Source organism: Odocoileus virginianus, chromosome 34, assembly GCF_023699985.2.
Source record: "Odocoileus virginianus isolate 20LAN1187 ecotype Illinois chromosome 34, Ovbor_1.2, whole genome shotgun sequence".
In the NCBI taxonomy this organism is placed as follows: domain Eukaryota; kingdom Metazoa; phylum Chordata; class Mammalia; order Artiodactyla; family Cervidae; genus Odocoileus; species Odocoileus virginianus.
The window spans coordinates 27,619,179-27,635,155 of record NC_069707.1 but is presented as its reverse complement, the minus strand read 5'-3'; the positions used below and the strand labels follow the sequence as shown (position 1 = coordinate 27,635,155).

General features: G+C 42.2%; 1 protein-coding gene across 2 annotated transcripts in view; it reads right to left on the bottom strand.

Annotated features, from left to right (window-relative positions):
* The window catches only part of MAP3K5 (mitogen-activated protein kinase kinase kinase 5), a 244,561-nt gene that overhangs the window by 13,744 nt on the left and 214,840 nt on the right, over positions 1–15,977 (bottom strand). For both annotated transcript variants that reach the window (XM_070461452.1, XM_070461451.1), the window contains exons 24-25: positions 10,317–10,502; positions 6,128–6,233 (exon numbers count right to left, since the gene is read on the bottom strand). In XM_070461452.1, the coding sequence (XP_070317553.1) occupies positions 6,128–6,233; positions 10,317–10,502 (292 nt within the window). The remainder of the gene's footprint in view (positions 1–6,127; positions 6,234–10,316; positions 10,503–15,977) is intronic.

The window sequence follows — 15,977 nt, the reverse complement described above, 5'->3', positions numbered from 1 at the left end:
TGGTTGGGGAACTAGATCCCATGTGCTGTGCAACTAAGACCTGGCATTGCCAAATAAATAATTTTTTAAAAAAATATAAGAATTCTATCTATATTAAATTAAAGCAAGAATAGGCCTTTTTAAATTTTCTAAATTTTTTTCTTATGGTCTCTAAACTGAAATTTTAAAACTAATTTTAAAGGTTTATTATCTTGTTGAATATAATCTCACTTTAGGAGAGGGAAAATTTCTAATACTTATTATTACATTATTGCATTTAAATGTTCCCTTACATTCCTCTAACTCTGTACCCTTTAAATGATCATATATCATCATTTTACTTATGTGCCAATGACTAAATTTTTTCTCAATAATTCAAGGAAAGTAGAAAACTGTAAGTGAATGCAATACTTTGTTATTTTGATCTTTCATGATGGCTCCCTAAGGACACATCATCAAATTAGATATTGTAAAACATGCAAATAAGAGAGAGCATCTGGTCTTGATCCTCCAAAAGAAGCAACCTGAAGGAGAACTAGGGCAAATATACACAAGGGTCATAAAAGCATATTCGAAGATAACGTGGAATTACAAGTACAAATGAATTCAGCTTGAATATCTTAGATGCTTTCAGTTATATACCTAGCTACATATATAATTCACAGGTACATACAATAAGAGTGCTAAGGGGTAAGTAAAGTATATTTGCAATGACTAAACCTAGTGTGGGGTTTACTCATTGATGGATTCAAGGAGATGGAAGGGCCCAGGCAGGTTCTGGAGGAGGGGAAAGCCCTGGGGTGGAGAAAGGGGAAGAGGTACTTGATAGAAGTGAAATGTTAGTTGCTCAGTCATGTCCAGCCCTTTGCAACCCGAAGGGCTGTAGCCTGCCAGGCTTCTCTGTCCATGGAGTTCTCCAGGCACGAACACTAGAGTAGGTAGCTGTTCCCTTCTCCAAGGGATCTTCCCAACCCAGAGATGGAACCTGGGTCTCCTGCACTGCAGGTGGATTCTTCACTCTCTGAGCCGCCTGGGAAGCTTAGGAGAAGGAAGGACAAATGAGCCCTCCGAGGAGAACGGAAGGCAGAGGGAACTGTCCGGACAGAGACAAGTGTCACAGGAAAGGCAGGGACTCAGGGGACAGCATTTAAGCCCATGTGTGGGAAACTCAAGGGAGTGCATGTTTCCAAAACACAAGGCAAGGTCAAACAGCCATGCTATCCCCACCTCCCCTCACCCCCACTCCACCCCAGCTGGCAGCCTCATCAGAGGAAAATAACCAGACCAAGCTTGTTTAACACATGGTAGGATCACAATACTTGTCAGAGTGGTGTATGATCCCTGCACTAAACACTGCATGTAGTTTGGGGTGCTGGTCATTTTATATTGATGTGGACATGGGGCAGAGGACTGATTCAGCGTAACAACTGGGAGTAACACCAAGGCCTCTAGCAGCTTAAACGACTGGAGTTCCCATCAGAAGTGCGCCTGCACTGCACATCCTCTCTGCCTTCGCTGGCCAACACGGTCTCATGCACAGAATTTTGCCATCTGGTCACCCACCACCAGCCTGTACTTGAAGAGTAATGAAAGATACTCAGTGTTACCAATAATTCACAGGCTGATCCTTGAAGATAAGCAGGAAAAGAGTCTGAGGGGAAAAAAAAGAAACTCATATGGGGTTTACACAGTACTCTCTGTTCTGTGCATTCCTTTTCGGAAGAAAGAAGATGGAACATTTTCTTATTTTTTCCTTGTCATTTTGAAATAACTTTAGAATAACAGAAAAGTTGCAAAAAACAGTACAGAGAGCTCCTTGTACACCCAGTATCAGCTTGCCCTAAATATTTGTAACAGCTTACACTGCTTTGGCACTATTACCAAAGCCAGCAAATTCACATGGATACAATGCTATCAACCTAATCTATAGACCTTACTTGTTTTCACCATTTTCCCAAGGATGTCCTTTTTCTGATCTGGGATCCCACACAGCATTATTCGTCATGTGTCTCTCAGTCTTTGCCAATCTGTGACAGTAACCTAGTATTTCTCTATCCCCCAAGACCTCCGTACTTTTGAGGAGTCCTGGTCAGCTATGATGTACTGTGTCCCTCATTTTTGGTTCATTTATGTCCTGTCAAGATTGGGTTGAGGCTCTTGCCTTTTTGGCTCCTATACCACAAAGGCGATGCTGTGTCCTTCTCAGAGCATCATATCAGGAGGTACCCGATGTTGCTGTGTCTTATGTGAGTGATGCTTACCTTGAACTTTTGGTAAAGGAAGCGTCACTATTTTCTCTTTGTAGTTAGTAGATATCTTGTCAGGAGAGTCCCTGAGACCATTCGAATACCTCGTTTCTCAGCATTATTTTTCCTGCTTACCTCAGCAGCTATTGATAGTTCTTGCTGTAATAATTATTACTGTGGTGTTTGCCTAACAGTGATTTTCTATTTCCCTCATCCCTTCTACATGTATTAATTGGAATTCTACTAAGACAAATAAATGGCCTTTTTCCTCCATATACATATTTATTCAATTACTTATATCAGTATGGACTCATGGCTATTTAGTTTACTCTATGCATATAATCCAATATTATTTTTATTGATTTTTTGTTTAATTTGTTCTGGTTTAGACTTCTGGAAAGTCCTTCAAGCTGTCTCCAGGGTCCTTTGTATCAGCTTCCATCCTTTTGGGGCACTTCCTTACTTTTTGCCATCACAGTAAGTTACAGGTTCATCTTGTATTTCCTCTGCCCCAGGCAGGCCTGGAAATCAACCATTTCTGCAAGGACCTCTGATTCCTTTTATTAGAGAATGTTTAAAAGCCAGCATCTGGGTCCTCTCAGCAAACACATCTAGGAAATGTGTGTACTGATGATGGTATACTTTTAAATTTGTTGGTTTCTTTAGCAAGTCTTAAAATTTGGTAGGTTAATTGCAGTATTTTGTCATCTAAAGGGAATTTTTATCAAGAGACTAAAAAGACAGGCATTTTAAGTGTAGTTTCTTTGAATCTTAATTGTATAACAAAATCTTTAGGGACATTTGGAAATCAATGGAATTGTCAAATGCTTGAAATTGGTTGCCCCTGTTCATATATTTCAACATATACATATTAATGTACAGTGTATATTGTCTTCCTGCATCCTGAGAGGAATATTAAAAAATACTTTCCTAATGTAATTCTCTGAAATTTCTACTTATTACTATTATCCTTGGCCGTGCCATGCAGCTTGTAGGATCTTAGTTTCCTGACCAGGTATTGGACCCGTGCCCCCTGCAGTAGAAGTGTGGAATTCTAACCACTGGACTGCAAGGGAAGTCTTTTTTTTTTTTTGCTCACTTTTTAAAATGCTTTCAGAGTCGTTTCAGTTGTCATCAGAGACCCCTAGTGGCCTCAAAGAAACCAATTTCACAGTGGAAGGACAGAAAAATTTGCTTAGCAAACTGTTTTCATAGAGTGTGCCTTCCTCTGCACACGAGCTGGGTTAGAGCAATGCCCATCACGGGGACACTCATGTGAGGAGCCACGCCTCCCTGCGTTGTCCCTGTCTCTCCCTCTAAGATTAAAGTGTTTCATCTACAGCATGATAATCAGGGTGCTTTATAAACTTTATATTTTGGAAGAATTTTAGATTTACAGAAATACTATAAAGATAATGCAGAGAACTCCATATACCTTCCACCCAGTTCACCTAGTACATCTTATGTAACCATGGTACCTCGGTCAAAACTAAGGAGTTAACATTGGTATGGTATCAGCTGTATTAAGGAAACTGGGGTACTTTCAGATTATGCTCGATTTCCTGATGTTCTTTTTTCTATTCCAGGGTACAATCCATTGCATTTAGGTAATCCATTTTAAAAGAAGTTATTACAAATTAGATTAACAGATTATTTATATGTTATTTAAATTATTTCAAAGTATAATCCCTTTCTCTTCTTCTCATTTAGACATTCTCAATTTAGGTTACTACTGGGTGTAGCTTGGGGCTTCCCCAGTGGCTAAGCGGTAAAGAAGCTGCCTGTAACGCAGGAGTGGCAGGAGATGCAGGTTCGATCCCGGAGTCAGGAAGATCCCTTGGAGAAGAGCATGGCAATCCACTCCAGTATTCTTGCCTGGAGAATTCCATGGACAGAGGAGCCTGACAGGTTAGTCCATAGAGTCACAAAGAGTTAGACACAACTGAAGTGACTTTGCATGCATAGCACACAGTGTAACTCATGGCCTACATCGACACTACTCAGTGACACACACTTATCCCGTCCACCCCTTATGTCTTTTGGGTTTATAACCCCTCTTTGGTACACTTCCCACACCGAAGCTCATCTCCCTGATTAACCATCTAAACATTAGTGTGTGCTGACTTCCTCAGAGCATCACACTAGGTCTCCATCAGCTTTACATTCTTCAGGTTCATATCCAACTGCCAGCCGTTTGTTTCAAAGCCTCACTAGGGTTTCTTCTAAGTGATGCAAAAGTTTTCACCCTAATTTGTTATAACCAGGTAAAACTCACCTACTGATTGCTTCAACCAATATTTATTGGAAGTCTGTTAATTTCCAGGCAACATGCTGGACAATGTGTTTGACACAGAATAAAAGACATAAGTAAGGGTAAGGGAAACAGCCATTAGACAAGAAAATTAAAGTAGATTCTGACTGGGCAAATGTCACCAATGGGAAAACCATTTCCAAGGAGAGATAGGGGGTCTACTGTAGACTTTGGGGGTTGGTCAGGACTCTCTGAGAGGGCATCTCGTAAACTGAGACCTGAAGAAGGCAAACTTACAAGAACACAAGGGGAAAAAAAAACCAAAACAAGAACACAAGGGGAGGTGGCTGGAGGGATGAGGGTGGGGGGACAGTGGGGGCGGTGAGGTATGCACCACATAGAGGAATGACCCATTCAGGGATGTTAGAACTTCTTCTATTTCCTCCTTTTATAAGAAAGAAATGTTAATCCCTCACTCTGAAACCAGACAAGGCATTCTGAAAGAAGAGAAGGAACTCCACAACTCAGAAGGGTTTATGATAACTTGAAAGTTTGTGGTACCATTTATAAATAACATAAAATCTGAAATGTTTCATATTTATATTTACCTTATCTTTTTAGATTTCTGTTTTAGAATATTTTATAATACATGTATAAATTAGTACAACAGAACATGTTTCTTTTATTTTAGAACACGTTTCTAATTCATATACCTAAATCAATCTATTTCTCTATCTATACACACACACATACACAATGCAAGCTGGAATAGCTCCGCTTAAATTTTCTATTACGGGTACACTATCAAAACACTTAGGAAGCTTGTCTTAGAACATGAGTGCATCTCTCCCTTTCTCCGTAACAGGCTTCCCAGGTGGTGCTAGTGGTAAAGAACTCACCTTGCCAATACAGGAGAGGTAAGAGATGTGGGTTCAATCCCTGGGTTGAGACAATCCCCTGGACGAAGGCATGGTAACCCACTCCAGTATTGTTGCCTGGAGAATCCCATGGACAGAGGACCCCATAGCCCATGGGGTTATACAGAGTCAGACACGACTGAAGCGACTTAGCATAGATGCTTACTCCCATAACCTGGTTGCATTCATTGAGATACCCTTTGGTATAATATCTCAGTGCAAACATAGCTGGAATCTATTTAGACCCATGATTTCCAAACCTGGCTGTGTATAAAAATGACCTGGAAAATCAGATTCCTGAGCTTTATCCTCAGCAGATTCTCACTCAGTCTGGGATGGAGCTCTCAAAGCTGTAATTTTAAAAAGCTCCTGACATCACTCGATGCACTGGCAGATAATGAGAACCACTGGTAAAGGATGACATGGAGGGTGTTTTGTGGGTACAGATATCTAAATATTGAAAAGTATATGTATTTGGAGCTCCTGTATCATTTTCTCTTTGTCTTTATATCCAATGATGCTCTTTAAAGGCAAGGAAACAAGTCTTCCTCACTCATAGTAAACATTTTGCTCAGAGTACACGCACTAGATAAATATTATTTGGTGGTTTTGAAAGATGAAAAAAAAAGGCTAAGTTGTCTTAAAAGCAGTGAGGAGACATCATAAATGATAGATGAACAGTAACTGAAAATACCAAACTCTAAATATCTGCAAAGTGGTTAAGTATTTCTGACCTGGAACCAGAATAGTAATAGCCGTCTGTACCGCCTTTCGGATGATACTGTCCAAGGCAAACATCCAGTGTGGCTTGATGTTATGATTCCGAAGAACTTTATTGACCTGGAGAAAGAGAGTGATATATGGTTTACTTTAATATTTAATTGCAAATAACCTAGCTGATGCATGCATTTGGATGATATTCTACCAATAATAATAACTAAAAGGCTTCTTCACTCTGAATTGTGAATAATTTATTTATGTCACCAGAAAACAAATGAAAAATTGCCATTTCAAAATGAAGTTTGGTGCTCCCCATGTAAGCAAGTGAGATATACCACTTCAATGAAAGGCAATCCAGTTGAAAGGGAATGTTGCCTCTTTGGGACTCGGTATCTGCAACTTCTGCCTTTTATGATGTCAGCAGATTGGATGGTGGAGGTGATAAAAGAAGGGGGGAAAAAAGGGTCCACAGGGTTTAAAATGGATGCACTAGCGGTAAAGAACCCACCTGCCAATGCAGGAGACATGAGACACTGGTTCTATCCCTGGGTTGGGAAGATCCCTTGGAGGAGGGCTTGGCAATCTACTCTAGTGTTCTTGCCTGGAGAATCCCATGGACAGAGGAGCCTGGCGGGCTACAGTCCATGAGGTCGCAAAGAGGTGAACATGAATTAAGTGATTCAGCATACACACATGCATCAAGACTATGTATTTCCTTTTTATTCTTAAATGTTATGCTGTTCAACACAACCAAGCACTCAGCATAATGAGATGGCTTGAAAGTGCCAGTCACCGTTTAAAGGGGGAGCATGAGAACACGCGTGCTACCTACAGACCTGCCATGGTGCATGCCTTGTTTTCTACCCCACACAGCTTCTGTCTTTTTAAAAGGGGAATAAAGTGTTGAACTATTCCAGACAATCTGTTCACATTAAAAATCTCTGTTGTAAGACTATCTTTTTAAAGTGACTAGTAATGTTTCACTTATTTACACAGACACTGACACAGATATATGCATTACTTTTCTTTTGAAAAATTATGCTAAAATATGTGTTCCATCAAATTTACCATCTCAACTATTTTTTTTTCATTTATTTTTATTAGTTTGGAGGCTAATTACAATATTGTAGTGGTTTTTGTCATACATTGACATGAATTAGCCATGGATTTACATCATCTCAACTATTTTTAAGTTTTAACTATTTTTAACTGTACAGTTAAAGTGGCATTTTTAAGTGGCATCGAGCACATTGACACTGTTGTGCTAGTGTGAAATGAAAAATTTCCTGCTGTATCAGTGGGCAAGATATGTCACAGTCGTCAGCGATTTCAGGCCTCCTAATGTGAATGAGGGCTCCCAAAACTGTCATCCAGCAGATGCCACCGCCCCCAACCATGGCAACTGCTGGTGGGGTGAAGAGATGGGATGTTAGAAGCAGCCATCCACCACACCCTTCACCCCTTGCGGTAAAAAAGGAATTAAGGATGGAAAGCATCTGGAAACAGATTTGGCCCCTGGCAGCTGAGGTGCCTATGAAAAGAATGAATTCAGAGAGCCCAGAGGTTTGCATCTTTCCATACACAGAAAACACTAAATTCCTTAGCTTGAAATCTGGTTTTCCTTACTACTTACCAATAATCTTTGATGTTCAGGCTGCCTGCCCACTTTGTTGCAAACTTGTCTATAGCCTGACTCCCTCTCCTGCCTCCTCTGAGCAGATTTCACAGAGCTACTGAGATGCTGTCTCCTGGGCTCGGATCCTTAACGTTCCCACCAAATAAAGTAACTCTCTACTTTCAGGCTGCGGCTCATTTTTTAGTCAACACTACCATCACCATCAGAAGGCCCTGATGCTGGGAGGGTTGGGGGCAGGAGGAGAAGGGGACGACAGAGGATGAGATGGCTGGATGGCGTTACTGACTCGATGGACATGAGTTTGAGTAAACTCCGGGAGTTGGTGATGGACAGGGAGGCCTGGCATGCTTGGCATTTCATGGCCTGGCAATTCATGGGGTCGCAAAGAGTCGGACACGACTGAGCAACTGAACTGAACTGAACTGAACTGAACCATCACCACTGCTCATCTCCAGAACTCTTTTCATCCTGCAAAACTGAAACGCTAAACCCATTAAACAATGATTCCCCCCTGCCCTCTCTTCCCAGTCCCTGACAACAACCATTCTACTTCCTGTAGAATCTGACTACTCTAAGTGTCTCACACAATCAAAATCATACAGTCTTTTTATGTCTGGCTCATTTCAGTTAGTGCAATGTGTCAGAACTTCGTTCCTTTTTCAGGTTGATAATATTCCATCAAGTATAGGTAAGCCATTACCTTTTTATAAATGACTTTTATCATAAGGCTAAGAGAGATTTATTCAAAATTAGGTTTAACTCCACTAATTTCTGGTTGACATGAGTCTTTAAGAAAAGACGCTATTTTTCCCAACAGGACTCTGACTAGAGATCTTAGAGGAAGTTGGGGAGAAGGTGACCTAGCTACAATCTCACACCAGAAGCTAGAGTTACAGTGGCTCATTCCTGCCCTTGATCCATCTTCATCAAAATCCAGCAGTGTCAATGGCAGTCTGTCTGAGGAATTCCTCAGAGTGGTTGTTCCCAAGGAAGTGGACCATTGCTAGGTTCCCACTTGATCTAGGAAACCCCTTCAGAATAATTTTGTCCTGGCACTTTCTTAAAGGACTCACCTGATTATTTGACTAAGGTGGGTACAACATTTAGTAACTAATAATCTTTCTCTCAAGGGTCCCAAACAGAAACTGGAGGCAGGGTCCCCTACCATGACCAGCTCCTCACAACCCCTCATTAAACAGTATATTACATCTGGGCCATTCTTTGGGTTCATTCCCATCCTGGACAGTGCAAGTCCATTCTGGACATCTCTAGTCAGAGCAAAAGCAGGTAGGGGTGTGTGTGTGTGACTTGGTCTGTGGCCCAGGATTACACCCAACCCGCTCTCAATCTGAATTCTACTTGCCTATTTGCCTTCCAATCTCTAGATTGGAAGCCAAATGTCTGAGCAAGTTGTAAACTCACTGAGTTATGTGATTCTATTTGCAGCTGGCTGGGGTTCCCTAGTTACAGAGTAAGTGTGCCTTTAGCATTATATTAGTGACAGGCCTGGCCAGTTGCTCTCATTTCCCATGACGTCAATCGAGTCAGGAGTGTTGCCCTGCCCAGGATACAGCCCAAGACTGAGCAGCTTGCACAGAGTTCCAGGGAGCACGGGGTCACCGAAGGATTACAATTTAGTTTTAAATCTGGGATCTTTTGATGCACCAAATGCAACTGTCAAGACATCTTCTAGGTAGGAGCAGTAAACTCATTAGGACTGAGGCAATTTGGGGAGTTTACCTAAAATGATGCCAAGTGCTTCCCTATTCACAGGGCCAGCACCTTGGGAACTCTCTTATTTCTGTCTCCCGAAGTCACTTGTAAGGGCTTCTGGGAGGGACTTCAGGCTTTTTTTGGTACAAGTTCCACAGGCAAGTCTCATTCAAGGATATCACATATGGTTTGAATCAGGCTTCTGGAAAACTGGCTTCAAGTTTGTGTTGCGTAGCAACTCGCTGTGAGAGCGAGGAACGGTCAGTGATCTCTCACCAAAGCCTGTGGATTAACTTTTATCCAGTGAAGCCCTGTGCTCTAAAGTATATTTCTGGCTAGGAAGTAGTGAATATTTATTAAACAAGCATGTCAAAAATGTTCTGCTTGGAAAACAGAGCAAGGGGGGAAAAATTTGATCATTCCGATCATTCTGATCAGTACAGTTACATTTTTCCGAGTGACCACTAGATGGCATTTTTCATATATAATAGAAAGTGCAGGACTGAAGAGTGCTCTGTTGCTAAAATCATCAAAATAAATAGTGACCAACTACATGATTTCATAAGAACAAAGTGCAGTCATGGGAGATATCTGTGAGTGTTGTTATTTTCCACGGTGTTCCATTTTATGTGTATCTAACCTGGGGGAGATACCAGATTATATAACAAACAAAGCTAGTGCTTCGAGGCACACAGACAGGCAACCATCTCATACTTACTCATGTTCTAAAGAGAAGAGAATTCATGGCAATGATTAAATAAAGAAAAGGCAACAGAGCTTATGTTTTTATCCTGTTTTTCTGACTAATTTTAGCTGGAGTGTCTGGGAAAACATGGGCGAAGCATCATACTTACAGCATCTTGAAAACCAAAGAGCACCACCTGGACCTGACTGATACCGTGGCTGTCGAAGTCCAGCTCCAGTTTCAGCTTGGACAGGGTGGTGGCTATGATCTTCCGGTCTGTGGACCTCACAAATTCTCTGAGGCTTGCAACGAGAGTTGTGATGTGTTCCCATTTTAGTTTAGGTTCTTCAGCCCCCTGTGAACAGTAACCAACAGTCTGTCAGTCGGTCAGATATTTCTATACTGGATGTATCAGCCATGGGCCTGCTGCCCTCATAGCCCCTGTTGAGAAGAACTGGACTTTTTTATACATGCTATCAATAGCCCCCTGCTAAGGGGGAATAGCCGTATTTCAATTATGGCTTCTCCCCTGCAAAAAAAAAAAAAAAGGAAACAGAATTCCTTGGGAAGGAAAGAAACCCACCGCATACACTGCCCAACAGCCGTGATGTAGTCAAATGGACAAACAGGGACAGGCAGAGACTGAAATTCCACTTTCAGAAATTTTAATTGGGAGCTAAAGAGAGATTCAGGCAATAAGCCATAGGATCTCAGGCTCAAAGTCTGCCCAGAGAGAGAAGTCATAAAACAGGGTGAGAGTGCATCGAGTTATAAGGAAGCACAAGGAAGAGAGGTAAGAAGGACGATTGGTAGAAAGAGAAGCAGACGGAAACGGGTGCCAGCAGCAACCAAGCCAGAGAAGCACAGACTGTGGGCCTTGAAGGCCTTGGAATCACACTCCAGTTTCTGTCTCTGTGAGGCTCCGCGAGACGCTGAGAATCCATGTGTCTGCCTACATGTTCCTAGTCCATCAAGGGTCCTTCCAGTTCGGTTCAGTTCAGTTGCTCAGTCGTGTCCGACTCTTTGTGACCCCATGAATCGCAGCACACCAGGCCTCCCTGTCCATCACCAACTCCCAGTTTATTCAAACTCATGTCCATTGAGTCGGTGATGCCATCCAGCCATCTCATCCTCTGTCGTCCCCTTCTCCTCCTGCCCCCAACCCCTCCCAGCATCAGGGTCTTTTCCAATGAGTCAACTCTTCACATGAGGTGGCCAAAGTATTGGAGTTTCAGCTTCAGCATCAGTCCTTCTAAACCCAGGACTGATCTCCTTTAGGATGGACTGGTTGGATCTCCTTGCAGTCCATCAAGTGCCCTTAAAACACATCAATTCTTTGCAATCAAAAGCAGCTAGCATCAGCTGTCTATTTTATACATAGTATCAATAGTGTATATGTATCAATCCCAATCTCCCAATTCATACCACCCTGCCTACCCCTCAGTATCCATACATTTGCTCTCCAAGACTTTGTCTCTATTTCTGCTTTGCAAATAAGGTCATCTATATCATTTCTCTAGATATATTCATTAATATATGATATTTGTTTTTCTTTTTCTGACCTACTTCACTGACAGTATCCTAAATGGGAGGGAAGCTCAAAACAAAGGGGAAATATGCATATATGGGCTTCCCAGGTGGCACAGGAGAAAAGACTCCACCTGCCTATGCAGGAGATGCAAGAGACATGGGTTTGATCCGTGGGTTGGAAAGATCCCCTTGAGTAGGAAGTGACAACCCACCCCGGTATTCTTGCCTGGAGAATCCCATAGACAGAGGAGCCAGGCGGGCTATAGTCCATGGGGTCACAGAGACTCAGACACGACTGAACATGCACATGTATGTATATGTACAGCTGATTGATTCTGCTGTGCAGTAGAAGCTAACATAATATTGTAAAGCAACTATACTCCAATAAAAATCAATTAACAATAAAAACATATAAAACATTTTGCTATTAAAAGGAGCTTGCTTCAAACTTTATCCTGGAAACCATTCCTTACACACCAATAAGGCAATCAGTAATAAGAATGGACCAAATGGATGACTCTACATATTAAAAATTAAATATTTAAACAAATTCCCTTCTTCAAGTTGAACTTCTACTTTGAGCAAGAAACGTTATTACTTAAAGGAAACATAGTAGAATGCTATTGATCCTCATTTAACTTTAAGAAAGAAAGGGATTTTTATTATCCTCATTTCTATCTCGTATTGTGTATTTTGTTACTGCATCGTTAAAATTAAATTCCTCAACGGGGCTTTGAAAATGACAATTTCTAAGAGTCTATTAAAATAAAAGAGAAATGCCCCATTAAGTTCGTTCTCTCAATCTATTTTCATTTGGGAGCACCCTCTCATGTTTATGTTTGATGAGAAAAGATTATATTGAAAAGCTTGAAAGCTATCATTCAGGAAATATTTGAAAATCAGACAGGGAACAATTTTAAACTTTGTTTCTTTTCTTGCCACAAACTAAATTACACTCAAAGTAAAGATTCACAGGCAATATCATAAAAACATGAAAATACGTTTGAGAAGAAAAATATGTGCTATTTAGAAATTGGAAGCTTATCTTAGTGAAAAAATCAGTTACATGTTTGCCAGCAGTTTAAACAGCAAACATTTTTTTGGAGATTTGCTTTGTTTTCACAACAGAAAAACAAGCTCCTGCTGGTTTTTTGATGTCACTGTCCCTTTCCTACAAAGTAACACTATCTACCCTGGGAAATGTTTTTCATCTGGGGAATTTCATCACCTACATAATAGTCATAATAATGGTTGCTTCTGTCCTCAAGCCTGCCTCCCCACGTGTACTCATTAACATGCCTTTATGATTCAGTGTCAGAAGGTAGCATCTGACAGGGTGCCTTTCCTGAACACTCAAGAGGAACATCCTAGATTCTCTGGCAAAGGGGCTCTGCCTTCTTTGTCCTTAAACTCCTTCAAAGTGATGAGTGGATTTCAGAAGGATGTTACAGACTGAAAGTGCTCTCATGGGCCACACTTTGAGGATCTACACTTCAGTCTTGTCATAAAAGGGGCAGGCTTAAATGTAAAGATGTATCTAGAAATATTTAACACAGTGAAAATACATTTCCATCTGGTCATTGAAAAAAATCAGACACTAGATAACTTCTTGATAATGATGATATCACCAATAATAGTTAACATTTATGGAATTCTCCCTGTTATTGTCTCATGATTCATGATCTTAGTTACTCCCCGTAGCAACCCTTTGCTGTGGTGACTAACTCCATTGTTTCTTCAATTTTTTGGATTAGGAAATTCAGCCTCAGAGAGGTTAACTAACTTGTTCAAATCACATAGCCTTTAAGTGGTAGAATCAGGCCTCAGAGTCAAGTTGAGGCTGAACCCAAGCTCCTAATCATTACCTTCTACTGCCTCAATTAGCTGTCTGAACCAGCAGTAAACCTGGGTGGGGACCTGCTCTATTGCAAGATCACCACGGGATGCCCTAGGAAAGGATTCACAGCGTCTGCAGCAGTCACCGTCAGAAGGACCCTATCTCTCACTTGACAATTCTGGATTTACTAAGCAACTGTGACCAGCAGTTTCTGGTCAGAATCATACCGGTCACTTCATACTGGTGTACTGAGGCAAGCCTTCTGACAGTCACTTTTAAGCTTTTCTTTCCTTTTCTCTTTTTTAGAGAACGTTCAAGCACTCTTAAAACACTAGGAAGTCACAAACACTTGAATAGGATTGAAGTGAAGGGAAGTGAAGTCGCTCAGTCATGTCCGACTCTTTGCGACCCCACGGACTGTAGGCCACCAGGCTCCTCCCATGGGATTTTCCAGGCAAGAGTACTGGAGTGGGCTGCCATTTCCTTCTCCAGAGGATCCTCCCCACCCAGGGATCTAACCCGGGTCTCCCACATGGTAGGCAGACACTTCACCATCTGAGCCACCAGGGAAGCCTTGAATAGGATTAACCAACTCGAAAATTTAGGAATTTCAGCACAGTCATGGAAGCACAGCCTCCTGCTAGGCTCTCTGCTGAGGGCCGAGACCATGACACGAATCAAGGCAGACACTTTTCTGTGTTAGGCGAGCACACCCACAGGGGATGATCGTGAGATTTAAGCAATCACTGGCTTCCGTGTACTGACCTAAAACAGAAGCCTCCACGCCACAGCCGCTACTGGCGATTCCTTCTCCCAAACCCAAACCCCGTCCCCTCCCCCGCTGCATGTGTTTCTCCCAGGACCTGCCACCCTCTGGTGGAGCAGGAGGGACAGCAGTGTGGTTCTAGACAGCACAGACCCTGGAGCCAGACTGCCTGGGTCCAAACCCCAATTGCATCGCTTAGGGCTGTGTGGCTTCTGCGAGTTACTCAACGCCTCTGTACCTGCTCTGTGCAAGATGAGGAGACTACCAGAACTTCTGCTGCAGGACTGCGGGCACAAGAGAGTGAGTGAGCAGAGACACAGGGACTACTAAGAACAATATCTGGCCCACAGAAAGTATTTGCTATTATTACTATATATTTGGGTTTCCCTGGTGTCTCAGATGGTAAAGAATCCGCCTGCAATGTGGGAGACTGGGTTCGATCCCTGGGTTGGGAAGTTTCCCTGGAGGGCGGCACACCAACCCACTCCAGTATTCTTGCCTGGAGAATCCACATGGACAGAAAAGCCTGGCGGACTACAGTCCATGGGGTTGCAAAGAGTTGGACACAACTGATCGACTAAGCAGACACATACACACACATTATATATTCAACATACATAGTAACATATATGTAACATACATAGTATATAACAACATTTAACTATATATTAAACTACTATATATTCAACTATGCACTTAGTACATTTTTAATGCTTTTCTTGCTCTACAAGAATGTCAGCTTCAATGGGATGCATCTATTTTTTCCCATTTTGTTCACTATGGTGTCCTAGCATACCCAGCACATAGATGGGGGGATGCCTGGCATCTAGTAGATGCTCAATAAATATTTGTTGAATGAATGACCTCCAATTACTGCACAGTTGCTCCTTCTTTCTAAACTTGGTTCTGCTTCTTTATCTCACACCATCTGCTTCTCAGGCCTTGAATGACCACAGTGAGCAGATGGAAAGGCACGAGTGGCAACTACAGGTTCCAGACTACTCCATCTCAGCCACATCTCCAGATTCCGCTGCGGCATCCTCAGCACTCATTCCACTTCCAATTCAGAACTTGGCTGTCCCTCACCCAGAGCACCTCCTTTCAGGGCCTCAGACTCCCTGCTCACTCCATGCAGCTTCCCCTTAGGACTCAAGTCAGAAGTTTTCCCAGAACACATAGATGTCAGTTTTCCCTGTACCCAGAGACCCTGATGACACACACATGGCATTTAAGCTCCTCCTGTGGAATCTAAAGACGTGAATAATAGAGAATTCCTAAGGCGGTGGAATCGGCAGAGAAATTTCAGGGGCTTCTCAAGATAAAGACAAGCAAGGGCTATATAGCAAGAGCCGAGAAAGAGACAGCCTGGCTTCATTTACATTCTAATAAAAGCTGAGACCAGGTAAAGCACTGGACTGAGATGAAAACTTGACCTGATCCCTCCAGCTTCACCCTTTGTGCAGCTTTTCTCCTAGGACAGAAGAGAGGAGAGAAATTACATGTCATCATGGTCATCATGGAAGACAGGTGGTGACCACAGGTGCTGAAGCAGGTTCACAAGTCCCCGACACCCACAGAACTGAGAGAGGATGCAAGTGTCATGTCCGGGCCAAGTATGTCTGGGGAGTTTTATACTCAGAGGAGGCCTCAGTCTCTGCTCCAGGCAAGCAGGCATCACCTGCAGTGTAGAGGTGGTG